We start from the raw sequence: 14,208 nt of genomic DNA, 5'->3' as shown, positions 1-14,208 counted from the left end.
ATAAGTGACTCATACAGTGCTCCTGTGGAGGAATTACTGTCATTCCTTGGTGAATCTTTATCTCATGATATGAAAAGTAATGTTTTCATAATTCCATTACAAAATTGTTTTGTTTTATTTTATCATATCAGAACCCCTGTGTGTTACTGCATTGTATCTGCAGCTGGAGTTTAACTTTCACCTTTTTATTATGAAAAAGATAAGCTAGCTTCTTTATTATCTTAAAAATTATTAACTTGTAGAACTCCAGATGCATCTATAATAAAAACAAATGGGAAAAACAATATGGCAGAAAGTAATCTAACATCAAGTGACAAACAAAGAGCAACTGTTTGTGTAGACATTTTAACTATTCTCCCATCTTCAGCCTAGATCTAGTCAGTCCTCTGTCTTTTTTTGAAGTCTCGTAATTTTAGCAAATGTAAGATTGGGGGGGTAGGTTGTAGCATTTTGCAGAACTCAAGAAATATTTAAGTGGAAATTTCTGATAGCTTCTTAGGGTGATGTTTGCTGGGTTTGGGAGTAGAATATGTACCAGGATTGGTTTTTACTTCCTTTTTCTTTTTCTTTTCTTTTTTTTTTCAAGATCTTAGTGGGAGCATACAGGAGTAAATGCTTATCTTTTTACTTCCCCGTCCTATCTCTCTACTGGAGTAAACAGTAATTGCCTTTGGAACACAAAGGCAAAGCAGAACACATGTTTTATCCATAGGTACTTCAAAGTCATAACTAGTTCTGTTCAGAAAATAAAAAATCTGAGCTTATACTAAGGCTCCACCTCCTCTAAAAGGGGCAGGTAAAATTCAGATTTCTGCTACTCTTGCTTTATATGCATCTAAACCACTGCAGCTTATGTTCAGTGCAAGACACAGGTCTCACCATCAAATTAGGTGAAAGTGATCTGGTGACAGTTAAGCTGATTTTTTCTTGTATGGGGATAGAGCTGAACTTCCATGTTTCTTTGCAAAGGGTGCATCCCTTGAAAATGAGAAACAAGTATAAGTGGTTTTGTTACAATGGTTCATGTGTCCAGTCCTATGTTCATGCCTAGCCAAAACTTTCATTCTGTAGAAGGTAAAAACTCAAGTCATCCCTAGAAGTGTATCACACAATCTCATGAACAGCCAGGAAATAAACTAAGATCTCTGAGGTAGCATAGAAGCCAGTGTCATAAATCATTAATGAATGTCAGTCACATTCCAGGCACTAGGCTGTGGTAGTGGAAAGCTCAATTCAAATGTAATGTATTAAAATATTTTCTGAGTTTTCCTTTCTCAAAAAAGTCAGTCATATCTCTGCACAGCATTTTGTATTTTTACTTCATGGTTATTTCCTTTTGCTGTTTGCAGTTCTGCATCATAATGCTCCACGATACATTCATATAAGGCAGTGATCAATTACTGTAAAAATTTTTACTCTGTTGAGGTTTTTTTCCAAGAACTTAAGTAAATTTCTAATTTAGAACAGCTAACGAGGATGAAAAAAAATAGAAGATGTTTAAAATGTCTCCTGCTGTAACTGATGACTGCTCTGTGAGGGATTATTATTCAGGTACTGTTCAGTGAATAGCTGGCTTGCCCAAGAGGAAGTTGTTTAAGGAGGAGATTTTTGAAGGCAGCATTATCTTGTTTTTCAGTGATTACTGGGGAGTGTAAAATGGCCTTTTCTTCTATTCTGGATGTTTCTTCTATTCAAGTTGAGGTGCTTGAACTGTGCTTTGAACTACTGTGTAGACGTTCCTAAGGAAGTGCTTCTGGGGGTTTTAGAGCCTTCTGCATGCACTGCTGGTAAGGTAGTTAGTTTGTAGGGCTTGGCTACCTGATTTTGACTTTTAGCGGTCTTGACAGGGATTGCATGTTTCAGGAATGTAAGGTTTGAACTAATAATGGTCAGCATCTTTTGTTAAAGCTTTTACAACTAAGTGAAGAGCTAGTAATGTCAATATTGCAATCAACTTGGAGGGGAGAGGGGGTTAGTGGGGTTTGGGGGTGGGGTGGTGAGATTAATTTCACAAGATGAAACATATGATAAAATGTCCTTATAGGCTGTCATCTCCTTTACCACCAGTTTTCAAAAAGGCAGCTATAGTTTCTTTAGTGATAACAGATCCCTTCATAAACAAGCAGAAAACCGAAAAATCATTCAACTTGCTTCACTTCCCTGTTGTAGAATATTAGGTTTCTGTTTCCCTGTTGATTGTAGGCTTGGACTGCCAGACTAGTCCAGGTTTCTGGTTTCTAAAGGCCTGAGTTTTTCTAGATGCAAAATGGGAGCAAACTGATGTGTCTTAGCAGTATTACAATTGAGAAAAGTCAAGTGAGTATCAACAGCCGTAAGTTGGTCCTGAAGTTTAAGGAGGAAGAAACTTGAACGAACCATCTGTTTGAGTGTGCTCAAGTCCAACCTGAAGAAAGGGAATTTTTCTAGGTTTGCTGGAGTTAGGGCTAAACAGTACAAATGAATACCTCTGCCAAAAATTAGCAGCCATATGAAGTAGATGCTCACAACTCTCACTGAAGTACATTTCCAGTGGAGGGCTGAGACGTTTTTCCCAATGAACTGACAGTAATTCCTAAGCAGATTTTAACTGTGGACAGGATATATGGGAAAAGACCAATACACTGTTGAATTGTGGTCCTGAAATTAAGAGTAAAAATGATGACCCAGAATACTGCTCAAAGCGGTCTGTCCCAGCCTATCACAGGATGTTTTGTTCTCTCTTTGATGTGCCAGTTTTCCATTCAGCTGTCACTTCTACAATTAACTATCTTAACAAACTCTGTTTGAGGCTAACCTTTAAGTCCATCCAGGAGCTTTAAGTAGTATGTGAAAAGCTTTCCCACTTTCCTGTATCTGAAAGCATGCACTGAGCAAAGAGATGGGACCTCAGTACCTCTAAACAGCCTATGAAACCTGGCATTTCAAAGCATTTTTCGTTCTTTTACTTTGCAGTCATTGAGTAGAGTTGACTTTAGACAGAATGTTGAAACAGCTGGAGTCGTTGCTGTGTTTGCCTGGAACTCAGCAGGTTTGGGGAGGTAGTGGATGAGTTGGCTGTGCCCCACTGATGTGCAGTTAGTATTGATTTTAGTGATTCAGGGGGTTGGAGAGGCCAAGGTAATACATACAATGGATCTTCTTTTTCCATCTGGACAGTATTAGACCTGCAAGATAAATTTCCTCTGATAGAAGACTAAATGACATTATCATAAATTACCCTAGAAAATAAAACCAAAATGGGATTCCACATAAGAACATGTTCTGCATTGCTGTTACCTCCCAGATCTTTGCTGACTTTTTAGCTATTAGAGTCTGGGTATGTCTCAAAACTATTATATACATACAAAAGGATGCCTTAGATGTGGACATAATAGGCTGACTAACTTGATTTACATTTCTGAATGACCAGTAAAAGAATTGTATACATATGTGTGGGTGGAAAAAATAAATTATCTTTATAGAATTGAAATGAACAGAGATACTCCTCTGGTTTAAATATGTTGTTATTTAACCATACCAGTTTGAATTCCTCCACAATGAAATGCTTAGATGAAAAAATACTTTTTTTTTCTTTCCTCCTTGTTGGTGTTTTTCACCTTTATCTTTTGGGTGGGTATGAAAAGCGCTCATTTAGAAGCATTCTAAAAAGTACATTCTTCTGTGTTTGATGGGATTTTCTGATAGCATGTCTCTAAACTATTTTGATTTATTTTATGTAATAAAAAGGGAAAGGATAAAAAGTTCTATTCTGTTTACTTTTCTTCAATTCATACTGCTTCCTGGAGATCACTTATTATTCTGTTTGGTACATGAAGTACCGAAGGGTAGGAGTTACAGCTCTGCCCCAAGGAACTTGTAATCTAATTAAAGCATATGAAACTGCATTCTCAGATCTCAGTGGAGCTGTTCCACCTTTTTTGACTGTATATTTGTGTGCAGTCATCTTGAGAACCCAGGTAACAAGTCAGAAGGTGTAGTGGATTTGATAATCAGTTACAGTTCTCCCCATAAACTACCTTCACTGCTTCAAAAAGAATTCTTCTCCTGTTGAAAAGTCTGGGTTTGGGGTCAAAGGAGGTCATAGTCTCAGAAAGGATCTACATCCCGTGAGGTAACAGCAGCAGTAAAAGCTAGCATTCCTTCCCTTAGGAGCCAGTAAGGAACTAATGAAAATCTTATAGTCTGAACAGACAACTTCCAGCAGGTTGAGATTATAAATGAGATTTTTACCAGAACAGTACCATTGAAAAATGGATAGAGTAGCTAATCTAAGATGTTTGTAACTGCTTGGATTGTTTGTGGGGCAAGGTATCTGGCATACAGTAGAGTTGGCATGAGCCCCCATCTGCTGATAGTTCTTGAATGTTTTTTGTTTAAGCCTTGAAGTCCAGTTCTTTGTTGCACCTTCTCACCAATGCCCAGTGTAAAGGCATCCTAGAGCACGACTTTCTTCTAGACATGGCAACAGTGAGGAGAATGACAATGATGAAATGCATCACACTGTGCAAAGAGAATTCAGGCATATCTATGTTCAATGCATAAACATTGATCTAATTAATTTTTTCACATACATACATACTGCTTATTGGAATTCATACTGCTGTGCTAACTTCATCAGAGTCTGCCAGAGTTTGAAACTGCAGCATCAAATACTTAATGAACAGATTCATGACTAATCTCTAGAAGGTGCTTAGAATTAAGGCCAAATCTGAGGAGCTTTGTACATCTATGACATTTTTCCCCCTTTGGCTTTCGTATTATGGAAGTCACATAAAATCAGAAAGGAGGCTTAAATTCATTCTTCGAAGATATTAGAAAATACTGCAGAACACTGTGCTTGCCTTTTTTTTTTTTTTTTAATCAATGTATGGTATTTATTTCCTTAGAAAAATAAGAGTTGGATTTGGCATCTTTGCTCTGTGCTGTAAATCATCATTACTAGGTAAAGTGTTTAGTCCCTCAATAGTACTACTCAAATCCCTGCTTCTCAAGGGAAAACTTACGAGAAGCTCTGCAAATCTAATGGAATAGAATCAAAACAGGAGATTCAGGGAGTATAAATCAAATAACATCCTGTTGGTATGCAAATAACAGTGTTATTGACTTATTCTCAGTAAGCATTACAATCCTGAAAACGGGACTTCTGGTGAAATGATACTTTGCATTTTTCCTGTTTTCCTTCTCATGTCTCCCCCTGACAGATACTGTTTGAAATTCTGCTAACGTACTGTGTCTGTTTCATATTTTGCAGGATTATGACTTGAGCCAGCTCCAGCAGCCTGACACTGTGGAACCAGATGCCATCAAACCTGTTGGAATCAGACGTCTTGATGAAAGGCCAATCCATGCAGAACCTCAGTATCCAGTCAGATCAGCTGCTCCTCATCCCGGGGACATTGGGGACTTTATTAATGAGGTAAGGAAGCGAAAAAGAGTTTCCTCCTAAGATCTGATAAGCTTTTATATTTTGTTTTTTCTCCCCTGCATGAGTAGCTGTTATGTTAGAGCATAATAACTTTTTAAAACTTCCGTAGACAATTAAAATTGTCTCTCTAGACAGAAGTAAATATGTTCTTTTAAAGTGCAGACAAATTTAATTAACTCGTTCAAACAGAAAGGGAAGATATATCAATTAACTTCTGTGCATTCATATTAATTACATTCATAGTACGTTATCAGCTGCAACCACAATATCTCCAAGCAGGATTATGCAATGGGTTCCAAGTAATAAACAGACTAACAAAATTGTAGTGTAGCCTAAATTCATTTATTAATTCACAGTAATTTAATAATGGAAGAAGTTCATTTTCATTCTCCTCATACATTACCCTTTGAATCCAGGTAATAGTGGAAATTCAGTACCTTCAATAAGACCAAAAGAATTCCATCAAATACGATTAGTGAGCAGGGCAGCTAAATTAAATGTTATGTAAGTGCTTTTAATACTTGTCTTGTCATAGAGTTTTCAAAGATTTTGCTTTATCTTTGATTCTTCAATCTAATAAATGTAACTGAGATTCAGACTATACCAGAGTACTGATAGTTCTGGAAGAAATTATCCTCATTATTTCTGTCACTGGTCAGTCTTAAATCATTGATGTTGTGGTACTTACGACAGAATGTTTCTTGTGGTTGCTGATTATAGAAAAAATAAGCTAACCGAGAATTTACTACTATATTTACTTTATTCTGTACATGAATTGTAGTAGTTAATTATTTTCTCTGGTTTTCTCATATCATCCTTGTCAGCTGGAGCTGGACACATACTGCAGAGTACTGCAGAACAGTTTCTGCAAACGTGTTTATTCTTGTTTGCCTTGAAGAAAAGTCAGGCTAATATACTGAAGTCTTTTGTGTTAGAAGGCTGCAGAAAATTGAATTTTCCCCTTTTAAGGTATATGCTGATACAATTGTCATAAAAACTGAAAGGGAAGTTGACAAGCAGGAATTGTACAAATATTCTTGTAAGACATTATATTTTATAAGAGACTTTATAAGAGTTTTTACATGCCTTACACTTCTAAATATTACAGTTATAATTGGCTTCTGGAAAATAGTGGAGACACGGGACAATAAGAGGGCCACATTGTTGGCCAAGGCAACACAAGGTACACACAAGAACTTCCTTGTGCTTCCAGTCAGAGATTCCCATCCTATTCTCACACAGCTGTGACCAGACAGTGCCCACCTGGCAGGCAGTAGTGAAGAACCCTGGGTTTTGTTGTTCTCAAAGCAGCTAGGAAGCTCTGTTATGGAGCAAAGGCAGGGAATGGGTCTGATGCTGCTGGGAAAGCCGGAAAGGGGCCAGAGGTTGTCCAGCCTCCTACAATTCTTTAATGACTTAGCAAGCTGTTTTAGCAATGTTATTTTTCAGTAGGTTATCATTCTTGAGGATGATAGTATCAGTGTGTACACATGGAACTGAAGAAACAGTACTTGCTGTCCTGATTTAACCCAGTATGTTTATATTGCGGACAAGCATGGAGTAATTTTCTTCCTGCTGTCTGTTGTATTAAATCAGTACCTCCCTTTATGCTTCCCCTTGCCATCCACCGAAAAAAGGAAAGCTTCTCCCAGCTATTCATACACAGTAAAATAATGTCATTAATGTCATTGATTAAGAAAATGTATGGAAATATATATGAAGTTAAAGAAAACGTGGCAATTTTCTTGTCTGCAAGTTAGCTCAGAATTAATTATATCCTCTGATTGAAAGGAACTATGTGAGGTAGTTTTTATGTTTTAAGCATTATATATTTAGCTTTTCTTCTTCGTAAGTTTTGTTTTTCCTTAAGATTTCACAAAAATGTATCATTTTACTGTGGGGTATTCCACCTAACCCTCTCTCTAGCAGCCACACAGAGATTGTCCATGCTCTGTCTGTTTTCCCAGAAGTCTGAGCAAAATGGGCATTTTATTTCTTTAAAATAGTGTAATCTTAATTTGTGTTTTATGCAAAAATTTCCCATGGCAGACGTGATTATAAATTTTCGACTGGGTTGGGGGGAAAATGAGTCTGTCTTTCATTGTAGTGTTCATTGTTAGAGTTAAATTTCAAAATTATCAGTTTTTAGAGTATAAATGTTCAGGCTGTACAGGTTTTCAGACTCTCCAGAAAATTGCACCTGCAGTCCTGGTACGATTAAACCCAAGAAACTTGGTAAGTTTCTCTCAGTTTTACTTGAGGTAAATTGAAAAGATATCTTGAGTGAAACCTGTACCAGACGTTTCTTAAGGCAGTTCCTACAGAAGATAAGCTGAGCTGTGGAAACAACATAGCAAGATAAGAAAGAGCAAAGTTCATATCTCTCTACATCCAAATTCAATATTATTAGACATAATTCTTCCCTTGGGCATCTCTAACCCAAACCACCCACAAAACTATCCCAGTCCCTAGCTGAGCAGGGAGAGGCTGCTTTTGAGTTTTCAGCACTTTGGTAGCAAAGTCTGTGTTAGCCCCTTGGTTTGAAAAGTTGCAACACTTTTGGAGATCGGGCCAATCTTTTGGGGGACTTCACCCTTTTCCAGGAGATGTGGGTCAGTATGATGTTTCAGGATGCTGGTCCACATGTGGGAATTCATTTAATCTGTTGAATGCTCACCAGTGCCTCAGACGCACAGACAGCATTGTTCAGATTAGCTTCTGAATTACTTCAGTTTTTGACAAAAAATAACTATAGGTCATTGATTTCAGACACTGGAGGGTTTAGCTCCCATTGCCAAGCAAGCATGGGGTGTCTTTATCTTCTTTTCATTACAGAGTCATAGAAACAAAAAGCAAAAAAAGACCTAGTGGGTCATTTAGGGCTTTTTGTCTTTTAGCAGTACTCTGTTTCTTAGAAAATACATTATTTTCTATCTGTCATCCCTTGTATTAAACCTACTTGACTCAGTGAGACATACATAAGTAAGAGTATTTTTTAGCATTCTGGTAACTTCTCAGTTGAAAAACAAGTTAGAATTATGGTAAAAAGTCATTGATTTTTATAACACGGAGTTGAGATAACATGTACAGAGCTATGAACTGTCTAAAATAGGAAGGTTCCAGAGGTGTCTGATAGTCAAAGTAGGTTTTGCAGGCATAAGCTAAATGACCTCAGGGATTTTCTTGTTTTGTCTGTTTCAATGGATAGATGAATCTGTAATTTAAGAGGGGAAGGGAAAAACCTTTTCTTCCAGTCCAGTGTACAAACAAGTCAGTGAAATAAGTCATGTGTTATTAAAAATCCTCTGTAGACTTTGTTTTCCATTTTGAGTCTTCTAAAGCCTAACCTGCAAATTGTGGAGCATAATTAACACTTAGAATACTCAGGATTTGCAGGACAGTATAAATTAGATCTGTTTGAAGTAGTTTTGTTAATCCTGTTTTCAAGGCCCACCCATATTGTCCCTAGAAATCTCAAGCAAGTTACATTGTGGTGGAGAGTTTGTGGCTAAGAATACATTTATAATCAATAGAGGACATAGCCTGAGGTAAAATAAATTTAAATTGCAAACTAAAGGTCTCATCCCATGGTGGCATGGAGGACCCTCAATTCATTCTTAGTAAATGGTTATTGATACAGTGCTCCTCCGTGCAGAATGGAGTCCCTCGATGGTTTCTGTTTTCTCAAAACATGGTTCCAGATATAAACCAATTTTTTTTTTATTTCCCTGAAGGTCTCTGTTCTTCCCTTCCTTCTCATCAAAAGTCTGCTGAATCTGATTAAATAGTAAGATTAATGAAAATAGAAGCATTAGATTTTATAATGTGCCATGTTAGTTCAAGATTTGAGAGGGTTGCTTTCCTTTAATTTGAGAGAAATGAAGAATGCTGCCTGTATTAACATAAATTTACTGTTGTTCCTCAGCCAAGGCACTGTAGTTTCTCCACTTCTGCCCCTTATTGCCTCCTTCGTGAAAGCTCTACTGCATATATAAAAGAGGAAAAGGAAAAAAATGAGTCTGTCCAAGGTCTCAATCTGTCCTCTTTTTCTGTGGCTCATCTGTGACTGCTTGTTGTGCACTGGTCGTGCAAAGAAGTGTGACAATTCACTGTCCCAGCAGGTTCCCCTGCTCCTGAGGATGTGCCTTGGAAATTCTGTCGGTGAATGAGCTTCTCACTCTAATAAAAACTTTGAGTGTTCAGATCAGGAAACTGTAAACCAAGTAACTGTAACAACTCTGCTGCTCTGAGGTTCTTGAGCGCATCTGGTAAAAACTGAGATCTCTCTTCAGAAGTGACTGACAACAAATGCCTTGGCAGCAAAATCAGCAGAAGTCACTCCTGGCAGCCATTTGTTGTCTTCTCAGCTGTGCAGATGCAGGGCTGTGTATCCATACTGCCTCCACCCACTGAAAGGGACAGCATAATAAACAGAAAAAAATGGCAATGCTGAAACCAGAGGGAGCTTCATAAGCTGATGGCACTGCCAGGGCTGTCAGACGTGCTGTAGAACCCAACAGCAACACGCAGCAGTACACTGGGTGTGCTCAAAGAATTGGCTTGGCAGAGGGAAAGAGAAAAAAACATTGTAGTAATTCCTTGTCTCTCATTTTAGTATGTAACACAAATATAGCAAAATCTTGTCATTTGAAGAGTTAGACACTAAGTTCAGTCATTACACTGTGAGCCAGAAGATAGGTGAAAATGTCAGTGTAACTTGTGCTGCACAGTTGAATCAATACCTCCAAAACATGACCCGTAGCTACGTTCTCTGAATGAAATGGATTACACCGCCAGCACAACCTTTGAGAAAGTGAATTTGTTAGTGAGATCCTATCTTGTAAGTCAGTAACTCAAAACCAGTTTCCTTTTCTGAAATGCTATCATGATAGCAGCAGCAAATTGAAAAAAAAATTACCACTTCCCCTTCAGAAAAACAGATGGAAAGAGACTGCCTTCTGCCTTGTCATGGATGACTGATAGGTATCAGAATTTTTGCAGTGATGTAGGAAAATGTTTTGTTCAGTGATTTTTTAAAATAAATTGGTATCCCATGGTTGGCTGGCTATTAGTAGGCAGAACTGCAGGGAAATAACATTTTGTCTCCAGACCAACTTTTTAAATGACTTTCACACATGGATACCTGGCATTCATACCTCAACACTCCTTCACCTCAGCTGGTATTTATTCTCCTTCCCTGTCACCTGTGTTCCAAACACATGGGTGTCTCTCACCCCAAGCAGGCTTAGGAAAGATATAAATACCATAAAGCCAGTTACTGCCTAAGAAGTGAAGTTGCCTTTGTGCTTCGGCAGCAGAAAATAAGAAAAAGCCTTAGAACTTCCCCCTTGGAAGCTGGATAAGGGGATGTCTTCCAACACTTGCCATTGCCTTTTCAGAATCTCACATCTTTTGTGCTTACTATGGCCATCAGGTTGGAAAATGCCAGAGAGAGATAACAAGCATCACCAATTACTCTTATCTCACAATTCAAAATTGCACTTTTAATGCAGGCTATTAATAACCTGCTTGATGTTGTTGTACCACATGAAATGATAATTTCAAGGCCAAAATTTGTTCTTGATTAGAGGTCATTAGCTTGATAAATATGCTGGGATTTTCCACCACTGATTTGGAAAATATTTTAGGTACATTTTTGCACACTTCTGAATTATTTAAATAGGTAATAAAGAATCAGGATTCATTTCTACCTTATCAATGCCAAATGTTTTAATAAATGGCTTTAATATGTATGTACTCCATAATACATATTTGTAGAAGAAAAATCAGCTTCTGGTTCCATTATGTCATATTTGGACAAAACACAATTGAGAGTGAAATGTACTTTTCTAAAACCAGAATATATTAAATAATTTGAAGGAGGGACACTCATTCCTTTAAATACGTGGGAGTATAATAATGCTATTCTTTAAATAAATAAACATTAAAAATTAAAAGTAAAACCAGCACAAATATCACTGATAAAAATTAAAAGTGAGCAATTTAAAATCTTAGCACAGCCTTACAGACTTCTAGAAGATACGTTTATCCCCTGTTAGTGGCTGCCAGAGTAGATCCTATTCCAAATGGAAGATCTTGAAAAAGTGTTGTTAATCCCATGGAAGAAACTGTGAGGTTAAAAAAATAAAAATCATAAGAGGGCTTTTTGGCTTCAGGCTTTTATAATTTTTACAGGCTTTTCAGCTTGTAAAACTTCCCCACATAAGCACAGAGAAATTGTCTCATATTCTAAAGTTAGTTGCTCATATAAGTGTTTAGGTATGGACTTATGTAACAAAACAGGGAATGAAGAGGCTTTTCTCTGGAAAAACTGTGATTCTTTCCTGCCTTTTCCTCTTCAGTTTCCGAGCATTTCCTCCAATTCGTGTTGGTTTTAATTTGGGCTATTCAACTCTACAGACCAGAAATCTGAAAATGCTGATGGCCCACTATTCGTGTGTTGATAACTTCAGTACTTGGAAATGAGGAAACAAAAATGGTCATCATCTTGTATTCAGCTTTGATGTCACTGTGTGTTTTTTCTGAAGAGCAGGTGGATCTCATGGGTGGATGTGGCAAAACATAAAAGGCTTAAGACAACATACCATATATTTTTCTCACAGCAGCCTTCAGAGGTACACGAGTTTACAGGACTAACTAAATATGGATTTTGGCACATGCAGATGGACTGCAGGCCAGGAAAGTCAGTGGATATGCTACTGACCATGTGAGATGGCTGTTGAAGTGGATCTTTGCAAACATCCTTATTTCTTCTTCCTCATCTGTCTAACCATTCCCACATTGCCCATGGCACAGGTTGTGAGCTGTATATCTTTGAAACTTTCTTTACTAGCTTCAGTCCCAGTGCCATGAGTCTCTCTTAAAAGTTTTGTTAGGGCTGTAATTGCAACTACGTTCAAAATGTGCCGTGCTGCAATGCTGGAAACCTGGCCATTCTAAAAGGAGTTACAAAAATGTAAATCCTGTTTTGCACTGAATGGCAGGAGAGGAAGAAGTTTGTTTTCTCAGGTGGTGCTCGATAGGTAACTGCACTGCAGATACTCCGGATATGCTTTTGTCTCACTCTCAGACACGGAACTTTACCTTCCTTTCTCCCTCTCCTTGCAGGGACTTAAAGCAGCCGACAACGACCCCACAGCCCCACCCTATGACTCCCTCCTAGTCTTTGACTATGAGGGAAGCGGCTCCACTGCTGGATCCTTGAGCTCTCTTAACTCCTCAAGTAGTGGTGGTGAGCAAGACTATGACTACCTAAATGACTGGGGCCCACGTTTCAAGAAACTTGCCGATATGTACGGTGGAGGTGATGACTGAACTTCAAAGTGAACTTTGGTTTTGGACAAGTACAAACATTTCAACTGATATTCCCCAAAAGCATACAGAAGCTAGGCTTTAACTTTGTAGTCTACTAGCACAAGTGCTTGCTGAAGGCTTTGGCTTAGGCTGCAAACCAATTTGGGCTCCGTGGAATATCAGTGATCCAATGCTGTTTGGAAAAAAATATTGAGCTCAGTTACACTTGAATTTTACAGTACAGAAGCACTGGGATTTTATGTGCCTTTTTGTACCTTTTTCAGATCGGAATTAGTTTTATGTTTAAGGCTTTAATGGTACTGATTTATGAAATGATGCATTAAAGAGACAAAATATGTTGGGGTGGGGAGGAGTAAGGTGAAACACAATATACTTCACAATGCTTTTGTTACATCGCATTGCTTTTATTAAAATAAGGAGATTAAAAATAAACAAAAAATCCTCATGGAACAATTTTATTATCTGGGAGAGAGGACCATGAGGTGGAACAATGTACATTACTTCTAGTTTTAGATGTTAGGGGACTTTTTTCACTAAAATTCTAAAACTTATGCAGCTGGTTGCAAATAAAGGGAGTTTTCATATCACCAGTTTGTAGCAGAATTGATTTTTTTTTTCCTTATGCTAGAATGTTAGACACATTTTGGTCTTAATACATGTACACTTTTTGGTTTCGGTTTTTTTTGTTTTTGTTTTTGTTTTTTAATTTCTAGTATTTTTTCCCACTTCACTGTAAAAAATGGTATGTGTACATAATGTTTTATTGGCATAGTCTGTGGAGAAGTGCAGAAACTTCAGAACACGTGTATGTATTATTTGGACTATGGATTCAGGTTTTTGCATGTTTATATCTTTCGTTTATGGATAAAGTATTTACAAAACAGGTTGCAAACAAGTGACATTGATTCAATTGTTGAACTGTAGTTAGAGTACTCAATATTTTTTTTATTTTTATTTTTATTATTTTTTTGGTTTGGGGAGGGAGAAAAGTTCTTAGCACAAAAAGTTTTACATAATTTGTACCAAAAAAGGGAGGGGGGGGAGGGGAGTTGGCCTGATTACTGGTGGCACGAGAAAATATACAGTATGTTTTCGGGGTGGGGAGGGGAGGGGGGGAAGGAGCTTTCAAACTGGAGAGACTTCTGAGAACAGCTTTGCCTCTGTATTGTGTACCAGAATATGAATGATACACCTCTGACCCCAACGTTCTGAATAAAATGCTAATTTTGGATCTGGTGCTTGGTTTGGCATTTTTTTCTTCCACCTGAGGAGCCCTGACTACAGTGAATAAAAAGTATGCAAAATGTGTTTTGAGTTCTGTGAGAAGCTGTGTGTGCTGCTTTGGCGTTTCCTACTGCCAGACTGAAAGCAAGCTGCATTTAGAAGAAAGCCCAGCACAAATTTGGAAGGCAAGTTCTCAGGTAAAAACAAAGTGTTCTTGTGCTGGG

The 14,208-nt window shown here is 37.8% G+C and overlaps 1 protein-coding gene across 2 annotated transcripts in view; it reads left to right on the top strand.

The window, feature by feature from the left end:
• CDH2 (cadherin 2) overlaps positions 1-13,991 on the top strand; it is a 114,423-nt gene extending 100,432 nt beyond the window's left edge. For both annotated transcript variants that reach the window (XM_066330291.1, XM_066330298.1), the window contains exons 15-16: positions 5,252-5,416; positions 12,554-13,991. In XM_066330291.1, coding sequence (XP_066186388.1) covers positions 5,252-5,416; positions 12,554-12,760 — 372 coding nt within the window. In that variant the 3' untranslated portion in view covers positions 12,761-13,991. The remainder of the gene's footprint in view (positions 1-5,251; positions 5,417-12,553) is intronic.
• The last annotated feature ends 217 nt before the right edge of the window (positions 13,992-14,208 follow it).

Source organism: Sylvia atricapilla, chromosome 1 (genome assembly GCF_009819655.1).
Source record: "Sylvia atricapilla isolate bSylAtr1 chromosome 1, bSylAtr1.pri, whole genome shotgun sequence".
Classification (NCBI taxonomy): Eukaryota; Metazoa; Chordata; class Aves; order Passeriformes; family Sylviidae; genus Sylvia; species Sylvia atricapilla.
This window is presented reverse-complemented; position numbering and strand designations above follow the sequence as displayed.